A 15,465-nucleotide genomic window follows, 5' to 3' on the forward strand; every position below is an offset into this window, starting at 1 on the left:
CGTTTCACGCCAAATGTTCGTCGGAGGGGTCAAGGTGGTTGTCGAGACCTACGCAGCCCGTGTCGGTTACTTCAGACATAAGGTCCCTGAACCATCAACTGCTGCTGTTCGATCCTACTTTTCGGCCATACAGGGTTTCTAGATGTGTTCATACAGTAAGAGGAATGGTTGTTCAGAGCAACAGTGCGATATCATGGCGTCCTGGAACATGAAGCTTTGACAATCAAGCTTGGCTGTGAGAATCCCTGACGTTCTGCTGTGCCACCCTTCCCAGCATCCACCATGCTCTCCCGTGTCAAACGCCATTCGTTCTTCTTTGGGATCTCGATCGTGACGTTGTGGGTGTTTTTGACATTCTTCGAACTGAGAAGGACCGCTCTCTCTTGCCGTACCGTTGCCTCATGCCTGGGTCTGGACATCCAACATTGGCAAGGCTACCAATATCCGCTTCCTACAGCCGCCGAACCATTAGAGACACAGCGTACATTCCATGATGGTACGTTACAATTCCGCCGTCAGTTAGCAACCGCAGACCCAGAAGTCCTGGTGCTTCTGCTCAACCGAGATGGAACTTCGTGGAGCCGCGACTTCCGCTCGGGTCAGCGAGGAGCCTACGACTTCGCTGACCTGCTTGTCTCCACCCGATTGAATCTATCGACAGTTTCTGTTGCGATGTTGACAAGCTCAGCCGAGGAGTTTGACTCGTTCAGCAAAGCCATGCGCGACTTGCCGCTGGCCCGGTTGACGATCTATCTCCGCGATGATGATGACCAGGGTGTGTCGTACGAAGGAAGACACAACCCTGCAGTCCAATTAACCCGTCGAGCTCGATTAGCGACCTTGCGCAACTACTTGATGCTCTCTGCATTGGAAGACGAGCGCCACGTCCTTTGGCTAGATGCCGATGTCGCTGCAATCTCACGAGATGTTGTGCAGACAATGCTTGCTCGTTCGGACTCTACTCCTGCTGCCGGCATAATAACGGCTCGATGCGAACAGCATAATATGGAAAACTATGACAAGAACGCGTGGAAGATTACCCCCGAGACACCACTTGGACCAGTAGCCGACGGAGACCGTGAGGACGCAGTCAGGACGCTCGTCGATACACGCTTGTTCGTCCCAGCGGTGATCCAAGGCTCTGGTGACGACGCCATTATGCCCCTAGACAGCGTTGGCGGTGCGATACTGTACATTAGGAGCGGCCTCGTGCGCCAGGGTTTGACCTTCCCGCCCTACAACGTTGTTGGTACGACGTGGAGTCAGCCAGGCTGGATCGGCGTCGAAACGGAAGGTCTTTGCTATGTTGCGCGGCAATTTGAAGGTGGTGGATGCTATGTCCTTGGTGGAAGCCACCATGTTCGTCATACAGACTGGGGATGACGCAGGTTGTTATCATACCATTGAGCTATGGAAAACGTATCTTAATGAATTGCATGCCATTAAAAGAAGGTTCATCCGATGGAAGTCCCCTAAATGGACAGACTGGAGCCCAAGTTTTCCAGGAATGCAATCGATCATGGAACGCCAGGCTTACTGAAAACGCATCACCCACTCAGCACAAGCTGTCATCGCCCACAAGGCCATGTCGCAGACCATAAGGGCTCCGTCTCTCGCACCTCATCGACCGTTCTCCGCCGCTGATTTTGTCTTCATCTATGCCATCTCCGCCACCGGCAGCTCGTACTCGGGTATGGCGAACTTACTGTCATCGATTTCGGTAGGCTCACCGAAGATCCTGCGGCTGAGCACTTTCGCAGCAGCGGGGGCAAGCGTAGTGCCGTGCATACCGAAGCCGTAGCATAGCCAAACGCCGCACCGCTGGTCATCTTCCTCCACAGTTCCGACTCTGCCAAGACCGCTCTTTCGCACCTTGTCAATGATCGGTACCTGGTTGTTTGCGGTCGAGACCAGCGAAGAGCCTGCGGTCATGCTGTCTGACAGACTGAGCTCTTTGCCACCTGTGCTAATCTTGCTGGCCGCGAGCTGCTGCAGATAACGCAAGCCGAGGTCGGTTTTACCGCCATTCAAGTTATGGTCGAGCGCTTCTTGACGAAAGAGAATGCGATCATGGGATTGCTTGTCGACGCTTGCAAGGATAATCTCCGTGGCTTCTGCATCGTGAGAGTGGCAAATCATGGTAATCTTATCATGCAGCACGCTGCTATTGGCCGCAAGAGATGGCAGCAGCAGACCGACCCTATCGCCGTCGTGCAGCTTGCCACTCCCTAGTCGGATCCAATGAGCGGTCGTGGTGTTATTCTTAAGCTTCACTGTGCTCTTACTGGCAACGCCGCTGAAGACTTTCGATGCCCACGGGCCGTTGGCGAGAACGAGATTTTGGCATTTGACATTCGTGCGCATTTGGTCGTTAGCAGCCTCGCAGATATAGACGCTGGTGACGTCTCGGTCCGATAGCCGGGTCGTACTGCACACGTACCGATCAAAGTGGAACTTCACGCCTAGCTGCTGGCACTCATTGAACAGCCACTGGCCGAGCTTGACGGTATTGCTGAACCTGTCAGCTTGAACATGCGCGCCAGAGGCAAAATATTGGACTTACATGGTGCCCATGGACCAGTTGTCTTTTGCGATTACTTCCGACTCGTCTTGGACATACCACGATGGACCATTGTCCGTGCCTTTGCCGCCTTCCTGGCTCACCAACAAAGCATTTCCACCTACCATGTCTGTTGCCTGAGGAAAGCCAGCCGTGCTGTACAATTCCTCCCACGCAGGCTGGGCAAGCTCCACTAGAGAGTCAAGCTCCTCCGGTAGACCGTCCACCGTCAGCAGTCCGGCGCAGCTTCCAGACGCAAGCTCGCAGTAACTGCTGCGGATATCAACCACGACAACTCTGTGCTGGATATTGTTCTCACTGGCTTTGGTTGCCAGCTCTCGAGCGATCGACAGCCCTACGATTCCTGCACCGACAATGACGGTAGTGCCGCCTTCAAGATGAGTGTAGTCAGCTAGCTCCTCCGGGACCTGCTTCGCTTTCTGCTTTGCCAGCTTGCGAGCGGGGAAAAGCTCGTCGTTGGTGGCTAACTTGGCTTTCCTTGACTTCTTCGGCGTATATGGCTCAGGCTTCTCACCTCTGGCGATCGCTTCGGCTTTACGCTTCTTCCTCTCTTTGATAATCGCCTTCTCTTGCCTGTTCTTGAGATCCTCTTCGATGCGCTGAGGAGGCTGCTTGATGATATCGAGTGACAGCATATGCCTGCGAAGATATGGCGCCTGGCCGCCTCTCTCTTGGTAGAAGCAGCCACACTTATTGTCGAGGTTGTCTTTGGCAATGAAGCGGTACTGCGGCTCGCTGTTGCCGTATTCATACTCAGCGCACTCCGAACAAATCCGCTTGCCGCACTCCTCGCATTCCCAGCTGTAGTTAGTGATGCGCTCACTGCAGACGTCGCACTTTGCGGTCTTGATCGAGGTGTTCCTGGTCCAGTCGTTGTGATGGTTTACGTCGCGCTGCAGTGGCCAACCTTCAGGCTCTTCCCAGTCTTCAGGCCTAGGGAGCGGTGGGACGGGAGGAGCGGGCGGGCACGATGGATCTTCTGGCCGCGACATCGTCGGTTGACGGATGTTCATGGGAGGGTGTTGGTGAGAGAAGAAAGTCCTGGAGGTGAGGGTGAAGCTCGATGCCCGTCGAGTAGGTCTGGATGGGTCACGTGGGATCAGCGCAGGTTTTTGTCGCAGCACGGCCGAAGCGGAAGCGAAACCTCTGACAAGCCTGCCTCTGCTGCCTGATCACTGACCACGTTACGCAGTCTGCCGGGCCTACAAGAGTGAGCACAACAAGCAATGCATTCACAAGAACACCACAAGACGCCGTCACCCGACAGCAGCAAACGCTGTCTCATTCACCATTCTTCAAGGCCTCCACCCTCTCTGTCCTCGTCGTGTGTGGCTTGAAATCAGCCGGTAGAAGGCTATGGTACTATAGCACACGTATTCCCAGCGGCACACCATCAGCTAACGGGGCAGAGACCGCACCATGTGAGCACACTTTCAAGATCATAAAGTCAGATACGACCATCACGTCTGGCAGTAAGGGAAGTGCCGCTCGGAAGGGCACTGGTAGAAGTACGAGTGCACTAATTGCGAGGTGAAGCTCCGCAAACGCTGTACATAGCGTACCAGAGCGAGCACAGGAAACTCAAGACTGTATATCGCGTTGGGACAGTCAAGGCAGCGCTCAGATAGTTCGCGTAATCACTCTTGTGTTCTTCCCACTTCCTACAGTGTGCCTGCACAACCATGGCCCAGCGGAGCAACTGAAGCTTTATTTGGGCGTAGGGATGTGGTTATTATGACAATATGCGGTACACCATTTCCCGCATGCGCGGGAAGCATGGTTCATCAAGGCGACAGTACGGAGCTTGTTGGGTGTACATCATTGCGAATAGCCCATATCCCTTAGAAGAAAAGCCATGTCGTCCCGACACTGCTCCCATCCACGTGACTATATTTACGAGCTACGAAACTTGGCCAACCCGCACTTCGCTTAGCTCGCCGCTTTATATTGCTTAGCGTGCAACGGAGTGCTTGGCCAGCAGTGTTTCCGCTGCCGGTCGCGAACCGTAACGGCGTCATGGAGACTCCACGTAGCATAGGCCGAGACGACTGTGTGGCGTTCGAGCGGCACGATGTGCGACGTCTTAGCAGCCTGGTACCGTTTCTGTATCTGAACATAAATTACTCACGGCTGCCCCATAGTCAATACAAGGTAGATTATCACTCCAACCCAAGCGTTGACAAACGATTACTGATGGCGGCACCAATCTACGCAGCCGGGATGCCACCCTCTGTTCAACTGGCGGGGATATCCGCCGTGGCAGCCTTCGCGGTCGATCGATATGCGCCCAAGTACTCCCTTGGGCTCATCGTGACGGCCACCATTTTGTTCATAATCCAGGTTTTGGCATATCAAGGATACCTCTTGGTCCTCTATCCGCGCTTCTTCAGCCCGCTCCGGGACCTACCAACAGCTCCCGGAGGCAAGTTGTTTACAGGTCATACGAAACGTATCATGGCAGAGACCTCTGGGAAGCCAATGCGGGAATGGATCGAAACGGTACCGAACGATGGCCTCATCCGTTACAGCATGTGGGGCCAGGAGCGGGTACTCTTGACCAACCCCAAGACACTGGGTGAGGTGCTCGTTACGAAGAATTACGAGTTCATTAAGCCCTCCCATTTCCGCAACGCTCTTGGACGGATCTTGGGCATCGGCATTCTGCTCGCGGAAGGCGATGAGCACAAGCGCCAGCGCAAGAACCTTATGCCAGCGTTTAGCTACCGCCACGTTAAGGATCTCTATCCTGTCTTCTGGGACAAGTCGCGGGAACTCATGGAGTGTCTGTCCAGTGCATCAAAAGAGACTGCGCAACCCACTGAGAAGACGGAGAAGGCTTCCACTGACCCGGAGAAGGCTGCACCGGAGACCGCCGAGCATGCACCTGGTATCATCAACGTGGGCAGCTGGGTCTCCCGCGCAACGCTGGATATCATTGGCTTATCTGGTATGGGCCAAGACTTTCATTCGCTCCAGGACCCCAACAACAAGCTCAATCAAACGTATCGTGACGTGTTCAATCCAGGCCGTGCTGGGCGCATACTGCAGCTAATGGGAGTCTTTCTTCCGTTTTGGCTTGTTCGGGCCTTACCGCTCAAGCGAAACAAAGAAATGAGCAACGCCTCTGCCTACATCAAGCAAGTATGTCGTGACTTGATTGCCAAGAAGCGGATGGAGATGACAGAGAAAGAGCGCACTGATGTTGACATCATCTCAGTTGCGCTCGAGTCTGGCGGCTTCACTAATGAGGAGTTGGTGAACCAAATGATGACATTCCTCGTTGCCGGCCATGAGACTACGGCCACATCAATGATCTGGGCGCTGTACCTGCTTTGCAAACATCCTGAAGTGCAGACTAAGCTGCGCGAGGAGATCAGGAGCAAGTTGCCGTCCCTCAACGACGAAATCACCGCAGCGCAGATTGACGACTGCCAATATCTGCACGCTGTGGTCCACGAGATCCTGCGTCTGTGGTCGCCCGTCAGCATGACCATGCGCATCGCAGAGAATGACGCTACAGTCAATGGTCATTTCATCCCTAAGAATACTACGATGATACTATGCCCGTGGGCTATCAACACGAGCACGCATCTCTGGGGTGACGACGCCTTGGAGTTCAAGCCGGAGCGCTGGCTGGATGCGGACGGCAAGGCGAACAACAAGGGAGGCGCAGAGTCTAACTATTCCTTCTTAACCTTCTTGCACGGCCCGAGATCGTGTATCGGTCAGCGTTTCGCGATCGCAGAGTTTGCGTGCATCCTTGCAGCGTGGGTCGGAAGGTTTGAGTCGAGTTTCGAAGAGGGCAGTCCGTTGACAAAGGGGGAGCTGGAGATCAAGGGTGGAATCACCATGAAGCCCAAGGCTGGTGTTTGGGTGAAATTGAACGAGCTCAAAGGTTGGTGATGTGCGATACACCTCATAGGTACCCGTCTTTCAGGCAGGCTACGACAGATAATCTACAAGACATTGAGTTGTAGTCAAACTTATGCTTGGTCTTACATGGAGCATCGCACTCGATTGTCTTCTTGAAAGACGCACCGCCGAGCGCTCTTGCTGGCCTCCAAAGCTCCAAACCATGCAGCAATACGATCGCACCTTAGTGTGTCGCCGCTAACCGCTTTTGGATGGTCTTCACAGTTACCCTGCGCTCTGCAATACCGTGCGTGAAGTATGACAGCTCAACCGGCGAGGATACATAGTCAACACGGTCGGCACACAAGGCTTGGGAAAGTGTCTTGCTCTCCGGTCCGGTGATGTATCCTTACGTCATTCCTTGGACGAAGAAGGTCGCAAGGCTTCACCGGTTCGATGCTGCGCCCTCATTGCAACGGTAACGCCAGCAATCCTGGAAGAGCTCCATGACCAACAATGCCACCTTCACTGCTCACATGTACCTCAAAAGGCGGACGTCCGTCACTGACAGGAAGCTGAGCCGTTCATAGCCATGCACTCATCATTCGCAAGCGGGCGAACTCAACTGGCCAGGCCGCGCTCGCGGCGCCCTTCCATGTAACATGTGACTGACGAGCAGGCTTCTCTGTCCATGAGACCGCCCAGGGCGGCCCTTGAGGTCGCCCTGTAGACTTGTAGGTTGGTACAGTACCCACGTTACCCTCCCTTCTGCCTCATCTTCGCGCCCGGTCCCCAGCCTTTTCTTTCTCGATCGCAAGAAGTAAAGCTCCCCAACCACCCACAAGACTACACGTAGTGAATGGTGCCCCGCAACATGGACGAAGCTCTAGCCAAACACCGAGATGCGCTTAAGACCATCGTCGCATTGGATCCAACACTCTCTAGGATAAGGCTCGGACTCGATGCCTACGACAGCCCGACTCTGAATAGATATGCCGACACATTGGCGGACTCTCACACTAGCTTGCGGCGTGCATGCGAGCAGCTTTCGACTGCTGCCATCGAGTTTGGCGTAAGCGCGGCAAATGAGCAGGCTGCGCTTAATGCGAAGCTTGCAGACCTTCAGGCTGAGGTGCGCGTGGCCCACCGGAACGTACGAAACCATCAGCAGAGGTTTCAAGAATTGCAGAACAGTCTGCAAGGCCAGAGGGAGGACGTCGATAGACTGCAGCAACGGTGCAATAGCTACAAAGACGCTCTTCTTGCTGCGGATGAGAACATCCAGGAGCAGAAGCAGACTATAGACGACTTGAAACGCAGTCTGAGTCTGGAACGCCACAAGCGTGACCTGCATCTCCACGTGCCCGTATCGCCGAGTCTCTCCCCGACGGGCAGACCCAGTACAGATTCTGGATTTTCCGAAGTCGCTTTAGCGTCATCACCAGGACAGGAGACTCACCAGAGGCTCGCCCACGATCTCTTCGAGGACGGCGTCAGAGAGTACACTAGTGGCAATTTTTGCGCAGCTCAAGGCCGCTTCAAAAGCGCCCAGGACATCATCAACAGCTTGCCGAGACGCTTGAGTCAACCAGTCGACGTCATGCAGCTCGCATACTACCGCACTGTTTGTGAGGCTGAGACAGTGGGCAGTCAAGAAGGCAAGCTAGCCCTTGTTAACTTCCTTCGCGCACATAACCAAGTGCCTGCGCGACAACTTGCCCACGTCCGGCATTTGCTTGCTCGCAACAGCGTAAAGCTGAACCAGCTGGACGATGCAAAGGACCACTGTCTTGCGGCAGTGGGAGTCCGTCATCAGCTCGACGCTGCAAGCGACGAGTACTTCGACTCGTTAGCGCTGCTCGCCCGCATATATACATTGCTGGACTCCGATACCCTCGCAGCAACACTCATCGCTCACTGTCCAGACAGCCAGAGAGAAACCGTCCGGAGCAGGTACGCTCACCTGCGCGCCGATCGAACCTCATCGCTGCAGACTGGAACGGGCACTCAGGCTGCACCTGGCACGCAGCCTACACGGCCGCCGACCACCTTGAAACCGACAGCGCCGTCAGTGACACGACGCGTGACGCCACCACGCCTTCCCACCAATCCAGCCCTGAGCACTGTCGCGAATGCCACGAGTAGTGCGAGCAGCAGGAGGCGCAGGCAAGCTCAAGCGGCTGAACAATTACCGTGGATCTTCCGGTACTCGCTTAGGTTGAACAAGTACTCACTACCAGAGTGAGGAGTTGTTCGTTGTTCTTCGCATGGCGCTGGCTCGGTTATAGATTATCACTGGGTGCTTCTCTTGGACTGTAGTTACAGAGTAATAGTAGGGGTGGCAACACCTGGGAGTGGCATCATTACATTTATGATGTCGTGGGCGCTTCGGTACCGAGCCATTCCTCTATGTCTCTGATGAGCTGTCATCCGCTATGCTACTCTGGATATCGCAATGCAATGCCACCTGAGTCACACTCGAAGTGAAAGCTAGTAGTCCTCTTCGTCTTCTTCGTCCGGTAAGAGCGCCCTGTACCGCCGACTCGCCAGATCTTGCTCCAAGCCACCGTCGCTCTCGGGATCAACATAACCTGCGTCACATTAGCGAATCGTACTGAGATGGCCCAAGGACTTCAAGGGTCGACGACAACTCACCTCTGCCACCAAAGAAGCTCAACGCCACGGGCAAGAACACCAACGCGTGCAAAGCCGCCCATAATACAAGTGCCAACCATACCCTGAAGTAGTATACCTCAAAGATCTTACTCTGCGTAAAGCCCAAGACAAACACTCCAAGTAGCTTCGTAACCGTGATGCCACTAAACACACTCCCTCCCACATTGACCAATGCGGCCCAAGCCCTTGCCTCCCTGCCGCCAAACCGGCTTTGTGCGCTCATGAACTTGCTTGGCGCACGCTCAAGAATAGAGGTGGAAGGGATGGTGTAAGCTCTTGCAATGTGAGCGCAGAACTCGACACCGATACCGACGCTGATGATGATGTTCACCAAGCTCACGGCATTCAGCGAGACTTTCGCGAGTGCCATAGTGCCAGCGATGTCGACGACAATCATGGCGACCGTGATGGTGACCACAATGCCGGTGGCTATCGAGCCGAGTAGAGTGGAAACTATGACCAAAATGATGGCCAACGCTGCGCCGACAAGTGCTGTCGACAGCCGGACAATGCTGGCGTACTGGTCGAAGAAGATGTAGAACTTGCTGTAAGGGAAGACTTGGATGCCTTCATTGCGCTCGTTGACCTCGTTCGCAATACGGCGCGCCGAGGCGTAGGCGTTGATAAAGTCCTTCTGACTCCGCAGTGGGGTGTGGGCCGTCCTGAAATGGGTCGCAGGCGTCGTAGTGCGGTTCTTGTTGATCACAACGGCGTCTCCGTACGTGGCTTGTCCAGCAAGCGGACACTCCGGGCTCGTCGGCGACCGAAGCCATCGGGCTGCGTAGTCCACGAACTCCTCGCCTTCTGGCATACCATACAAGCTGATATTCCAGGCAGGGTTACGGTCTGCAAAGCAGGTAGTGGACCCGTCAACGCAGCAGTCCTCAAGGTCGGGATTAAGCCAGTGCAAGTAATCGTCCACCCAACTGGCGGTAGCGTCCGCAACATAGCTGATCTCTGGCCTCTTCCGCTCCTGCTCGAGTATGTTGGCTAAGGAGAAGGACTCGCACGTGCTAAAGCGCCCGCATAGCTGCTGCTGCCGGTGTCGCTGGGTGGCGTTCACATTCTTCGTGACGAAGTAGACGGGTGGTCCAGCCCCAAAGTAGTCATACAAGTCGTTGTAGTAATTGATTAGGTAGCTATCACTCGGAACCGCGATGCGCTGATCCAGTCCAAGTTGAACCTCCGGTAAGAGCGCGATGCCTGCAGCGAAGAACCCAAGGAAGACAGTCATGATTACGACCCTGGCACGATTGTCGAGTATGGCTGGGGCATAGGTCTTCCTCACGAACCGGCTGAGCCAGCCTTCCTCCTCGACGCCGGAGAATGGAGCACCACCATAGCCGTTTGGCATGGAAGATGGTTGGCTCTGCTTAATCTTTAGGCATGGCATGCAGTCTGCTCGACCCGCTTCCACTCTCTCCTGATTCAGCGCAAGTACAGACACGAACATCGTTACCTGTAGAAGCGCGTTGATGAAGACCGCTCCTGCCGCGTATGCTGCGAAGTTCCTCACAGCCGGCATACCCACTGCAGCGCCCAGCGCAAAAGCAACCGTCTCCGTTGTCGCAGATAGCAATATGCTCGGGCCCATGCGTCCCAAAGCTCTCGCAATGCGATCGGCGACCGGCTCATCGGCGTGGCTAACGTTGACACGCTCGAACTCGTGTACAATGAGGAAGATGTTGTCGACGCCGACAGCAAGGACCAGAAACGGGATGACTTCGGCAATGATCAACGTGGCCTTGACGCCCAAAGCTGCAAACAAGCCAACACTCGCCGCAACACTCATAAGCACAATCAGGATGCCGACAATCCCCAGTAAGAATTTGCTCTGGACTAGTGCAGCGCTCGGATTCCGCAGGATCATGTTGGCAGTGACCGTAGTGGAGCCCAGGGCGAGCGAGGCATAGAAGAACATCACGATGTAGCTGACGACGACAATCGTTGCATCGGTGTTGGTATTCTTGTTCAGCTCTTGTTCGAGACTGATCTCCATATTGAAGCTCACTCTGAGTCCGCGGTCTTTTGCTTCCTTCTGCACATCGAGCAGCAGAAGCTTGGCACTCTCCTCCCACTCCTCCGCCTTAGCCAAATCAGGATCGCCTGGATTGTGGTTCTTGACAACCCATGTGGTGATCAGAGCCTCGGCATCTGTGATCGGTTGTGAGCTGTAGTTGTAGCCTCCTAGCAATCGTTGAATCGCCAGCGGCTGGCCAAAGTCTGGCAGACAATTGACTGGTGTGTCCACGCAGTCCTGTATCTGTGCAGCCCAGTCGTCTTCTTCGAGCTGGTCAAAAGAGCCGCCGAAGTACTGGGTCACACTTTGGATCACGCATGCCTCTCCAGTAGGCTTATAGCACACATCCTGAAGCGTGTAGTTGTGGACAAGGCTCTTCTGCGCTGCTACTCTCCGTTCGACGTCAAACCACCACCGTAGCGTCTCATAGCTCAACACTGGTCCAGGGCCGGATGGCTGCGTATCGTTCACGAGAAACGCTTGCTCCGCGCGGAAGAAAGGGCCAAAGTTCGTATCAAAGAAGTGCTTTTCTTGCGCGGCGTCCGAATTAGGAGCCACCCAGAGTCCCACGGGGTCTGTTTCGATGGCAAACCTTATCCATCCGAGACTAAGCAAGCCAACAACAATGATAGAGCTCACGATAGTGATAGCGGGAAACCGTGCGCATGTCCTGGCCAGCCTGCTAAAAGCGCGATCGCAGTATGTGTTGAGCACATATTGCTTGGTTGGCTTGTCTCCTTGAAAGCTCGCCATATGTATGGCATCCCTCGCGTCATCCTCTTCGTCGGCCGTAGTATCATGCAGCAATTGCAGCCGCTCGTTCTTGCTCTTGCGACGCTTGGCTGCAGCAGCGTGTCCAGTAACGGCCAGGACAAGCAGCGTGATGAACACAGAGTACACGAGGAGTACACCGAAGCTCAAGCACGGCAGAAGTCCAACGGTACATTGCTCCGCCTGCTCGACCTTGGGCAATTCCGGACAGCTTCCCGCACAGTCCACACAAGCGCACCGGTAACGCTCGTCCGTGCTATTGCAAGGCTTCGGGTCATCCAAGATCGTCTCCATGTCACCAAAGTCCTCGCTTGACGGTCGTGGAAAGTCAATTTGGAATGGGCTGCCCAAGAACGGCTTCTTGTCGCCCAGAAACTTCAAGAATCGCGTGTAATTCCTTGCCCCGCCGCCGATGAACTCCATCGCCTTTCCTCCCGTCGCACCAAACTTGACGTCTTTACAGCTGTCGTAGAAGCCTGAGCCATATTCATCGCTGATGAGATGATCCAGCTCCGTGACAAGGAACTTGCCATTCTTGGGTACGGTCTTCGTCACGTTGACGAAAAGACTCTGATCAGGGGAGCAAGTGAAGGTGCAGAAGAGGTCGAAGAAGTTCTTCTTGCAAGCTGGACATGCTGAGATGATGTTCTGCGCTTTCTGAAGGTTGGACTGAAGCGTTTCGACCTGCTCTTCCCGGCAGCAAACCTTCGTGTCCGTCCAGGCATCTCCACACACGGAGATGATCTGTTGTCGCAGCTCGACAGAAGGCTCCTCTGCGAGATCATTATCTGGACAAGGTAGCTGGCTGCCGAAAAGAGACTGGCTGCCGCAGTGGCCTCTGATGGCGCATCGACCGGCTTCGTGGATGGTGGTGAGGTTAGGATGAGACTCGCCAGCCGCATGACAGCCCGCCAACACTCCGGCGACGACTACCCATGGCGACCAGCTTCCGATCTTCATCACAATGATGCTTAGCTCTGTTCGAGCAGCTTGATGCCTCACGTGGCCACTCTTCGCGGGCTTGAGCTTAGGTTTGTGCACTGCGCTGTCCGGAGAACAATGGCGGAAACGGTGTGTTTGGTCCGACTAGCTGTGAAATGTCCGTATGACTGAATCAATACCTGGACACCACTCCAAGCCGAGTGCGTGCTATGAAAGACAGAAGAGCGCACTATGCTGAAGCCTACAGCGACAGCCTGCACGTCACCAGCCACAAGACGCAGGAACCGACGGGCCGAGCTCCGCCGACCGAACTTGGGCCATGTGTATCCACCAACCTTCCTCATCTGGCGACGCCAATCGCCCCCATTGGCAGTCCCTTCGTAGCTACCATATCTACCCACCTGACCGCCTTGCAACTCTCTTTGACATTTTGCCTGCTGCCGGAATGTCTGTGATGGGGAAGCCTGAGCGTGTCAAGCCTCGCATCATTCTCCATGGTGGAGCGGGCAATATCACACGGGAGAACCTCCCGTTGGAGGCGTACGATGCATACCGTAAAGCGCTGCTAGGTGTTCTCCAAAGTACTAATGACCTACTAATGCAGCCGAACGCAGCGGCTCTTGACGTTGCAGCTTACGCAGTAAGTCTGCTAGAAAATAACCCTCTCTTCAATGCCGGTCATGGAGCCGTCTTCACGCAAGCGGAGACGCATGAGCTCGAAGCGTCGGTGATGGTCAGCAAAGGCTACCGGAAGCGAGGAGTCGGCGTCATGAACGTGACGAGAGCCAAGAACCCAGTTCTACTCGCGCGGGAGATGCTTGTTCGTGGTGAAGCTAGTGACGGTGGAGGTGCTGGACCTCATTGTCAGCTTCAAGGTACCATTTGCGACCAACTGACTCAGCAATGGGGCCTGCAGACGGTTCCGAGAAGCTATTATTGGACTAAGCGTAGGTGGCAAGAACATCGACGAGGGCTGGGATTGGACTACTCCGATGAGACCTATGAACGGCATAGGCTCAATGCTCATCTAAGCCCTTCCTCGACCGTCCTGGAGCAGACGGCCGACACAAATCACTGCCATGCGCCTCAAGACCCAGGCTGGGACGGCAAACAGTACTTGCCTCAAGGTACTGTGGGCGCAGTAATTCTCGACAGTAGCGGCACGATCTGCGTGGCGACTTCCACAGGCGGGCTTACCAACAAGCTGCCTGGACGTATAGGTGACACACCTACCCTTGGTGCTGGCTTCTGGGCGGAAGAGTGGGAGGCTTCTCGGCTTCACGCAGCGGGATCCGAACGCCAGCGTGACTGGACTACCATGCTTTCCGCCTTTATTGGTGACTGCCTACCGCAGGTCTCTGGATACCTCCCCATCGGCCCATCTCAGACCAACAGCAATACACAACCGAAGCTTGTCCGCTACCAACGTGCAGTCGCCATGTCCGGCACAGGGAACGGCGACTCGTTTCTGAAGCTTGCTGCCGCGCGCACCGCAGCAGCCATGGCACGCTTCTCCCGTCTCTCGCCTTTGTCGATCGGCATACTTGCTCTACAGCACACTGTGACGGCGATAGCTGGCCCGAACGGAGCGCTGCAGCAGAGTGCTGAGGACCGCTGGATGAAGACTGGTGAGGGTGAAGGCGGTATCATTGGAATTGACTTCAATGAGGGCAAGGGTGAGGTGGTGGCTGATTTCAACTGCGGTGGTATGTTTAGGGCTTGGGTTGATGATGATGGCGTCATGAGGATGGCTGTGTTTAGACAGGAGGGCTGATGATATCCTCAAGATCTCTGTGTCGCAGCACTCAAACCCTGTCTGGCGTTACCACGCGAGACTGCCAGTGGAGAGGTGGGACAAAAGCGCCGTCACAGCACGGAAGTCATGCCTTGCAGACTATGCTCCCTTGGGAAAATAAGATTACCTTCTGGGTCTACAAGTCTCGTAACATGACCTGCAGCACACTTTCGGCTCTCTTGGGCCAAAGATAGTCTCGATCTTCGGCGAACCCCCGTAAAGCGACGGCATCGCAAAACAAAGTATCCGAGACACATGCGGCAAACCCATACTCCCACCGCATACAGTCCATCTGCAGTCAAGCGGAACCAAAGCCGACATTGCTCGCCACTTACTACAAGTACGCCATCCTGCCCATCGTTGGTGCCAAAAACATACCGCATCACCGTAATTTCAACACCTTCATACCCAGCTCTTCGTGTTCCATTCTGGGCAGTACCAAGACTGCCACCACAATGAGCTCATGAACGTCAGTAAGACAATGTGGATCTTACCCAACAACCTCGGCCATAGCGATGTCACCGGATTATACATCGAACACTTGCAGGACGCTACGGAAGCTGGGAAGAAGATTGTGCTGCATTAGGTGCTGCAAAAAAAGGTAAAGGGTGTCTTTCGGACCGATACCATGCACCCACGGCTGGTCGAATGAAGCACATCGCAACCCTTCCTGCTTCTCGCTTTTGATGGGAGCCTTGAGCAATATATTCTCCAATTCAAGAGCGGCAATGGTGGCCATATCAGACTCGAGCTGCACGCGGGGCTAATATTTGTCTGTTTGGCCTATCGTTTCGTTGCAGTCCCTCACATGGCCTGCGAGCTTCTCGA

At 54.8% G+C, this 15,465-nt stretch overlaps 6 protein-coding genes across 6 annotated transcripts; 4 read left to right on the forward strand and 2 right to left on the reverse strand.

Moving 5' to 3' along the window:
• The first annotated feature begins 51 nt into the window (after nucleotides 1-51).
• On the forward strand, nucleotides 52-1,520 carry BAUCODRAFT_354925 (glycosyltransferase family 62 protein). Its single transcript, XM_007675203.1, has one exon. The coding sequence runs from the start codon at nucleotides 283-285 to the stop codon at nucleotides 1,381-1,383; it is 1,101 nt and encodes a 366-aa protein (XP_007673393.1). The 5' UTR covers nucleotides 52-282; the 3' UTR covers nucleotides 1,384-1,520.
• Nucleotides 1,521-1,656: 136 nt separating this feature from the next.
• BAUCODRAFT_21618 (uncharacterized protein) lies at nucleotides 1,657-3,573 on the reverse strand (the record flags this gene model as incomplete). Its single annotated transcript, XM_007674677.1, has 2 exons — nucleotides 1,657-2,518; nucleotides 2,564-3,573. 2 exons carry the CDS (start codon nucleotides 3,571-3,573, stop codon nucleotides 1,657-1,659), a joined length of 1,872 nt encoding a protein of 623 aa, XP_007672867.1.
• Nucleotides 3,574-4,561: 988 nt separating this feature from the next.
• Nucleotides 4,562-6,694, forward strand: BAUCODRAFT_30348 (uncharacterized protein). Its single transcript, XM_007674821.1, has 2 exons — nucleotides 4,562-4,731; nucleotides 4,795-6,694. Exons 1-2 carry the CDS (start codon nucleotides 4,598-4,600, stop codon nucleotides 6,482-6,484), a joined length of 1,824 nt encoding a protein of 607 aa, XP_007673011.1. The 5' UTR covers nucleotides 4,562-4,597; the 3' UTR covers nucleotides 6,485-6,694.
• A 613-nt stretch (nucleotides 6,695-7,307) lies between these two features.
• Nucleotides 7,308-8,678, forward strand: BAUCODRAFT_145264 (uncharacterized protein; the record flags this gene model as incomplete). Its single annotated transcript, XM_007675204.1, has 1 exon — nucleotides 7,308-8,678. The coding sequence occupies one exon, from the start codon at nucleotides 7,308-7,310 to the stop codon at nucleotides 8,676-8,678; it is 1,371 nt and encodes a 456-aa protein (XP_007673394.1).
• A 245-nt stretch (nucleotides 8,679-8,923) lies between these two features.
• Nucleotides 8,924-12,860, reverse strand: BAUCODRAFT_62794 (uncharacterized protein; the record flags this gene model as incomplete). The annotated part of the gene is made up of 2 exons (XM_007674883.1): nucleotides 8,924-9,024; nucleotides 9,089-12,860. The coding sequence occupies 2 exons, from the start codon at nucleotides 12,858-12,860 to the stop codon at nucleotides 8,924-8,926; spliced, it is 3,873 nt and encodes a 1,290-aa protein (XP_007673073.1).
• A 436-nt stretch (nucleotides 12,861-13,296) lies between these two features.
• Nucleotides 13,297-14,616, forward strand: BAUCODRAFT_63105 (uncharacterized protein; the record flags this gene model as incomplete). The annotated part of the gene is made up of 1 exon (XM_007674896.1): nucleotides 13,297-14,616. The coding sequence occupies one exon, from the start codon at nucleotides 13,297-13,299 to the stop codon at nucleotides 14,614-14,616; it is 1,320 nt and encodes a 439-aa protein (XP_007673086.1).
• Between the last annotated feature and the right edge of the window lie 849 nt (nucleotides 14,617-15,465).

Source organism: Baudoinia panamericana (genome assembly GCF_000338955.1).
Source record: "Baudoinia panamericana UAMH 10762 unplaced genomic scaffold BAUCOscaffold_2, whole genome shotgun sequence".
Lineage (NCBI taxonomy): Eukaryota > Fungi > Ascomycota > Dothideomycetes > Mycosphaerellales > Teratosphaeriaceae > Baudoinia > Baudoinia panamericana.

Excerpts from the sequence above, each read along its gene's own strand:
- BAUCODRAFT_354925 (XM_007675203.1), top strand. The coding sequence starts at position 283 with ATGCTCTCCCGTGTCAAACGCCATTCGTTCTTCTTTGGGATCTCGATC.
- BAUCODRAFT_30348 (XM_007674821.1), top strand. The coding sequence starts at position 4,598 with ATGGAGACTCCACGTAGCATAGGCCGAGACGACTGTGTGGCGTTCGAG. Across the intron at positions 4,732-4,794 it reads CTGCCCCATAGTCAATACAA|AGCCGGGATGCCACCCTCTG; the intron begins GGTAGATTATCA and ends ACCAATCTACGC.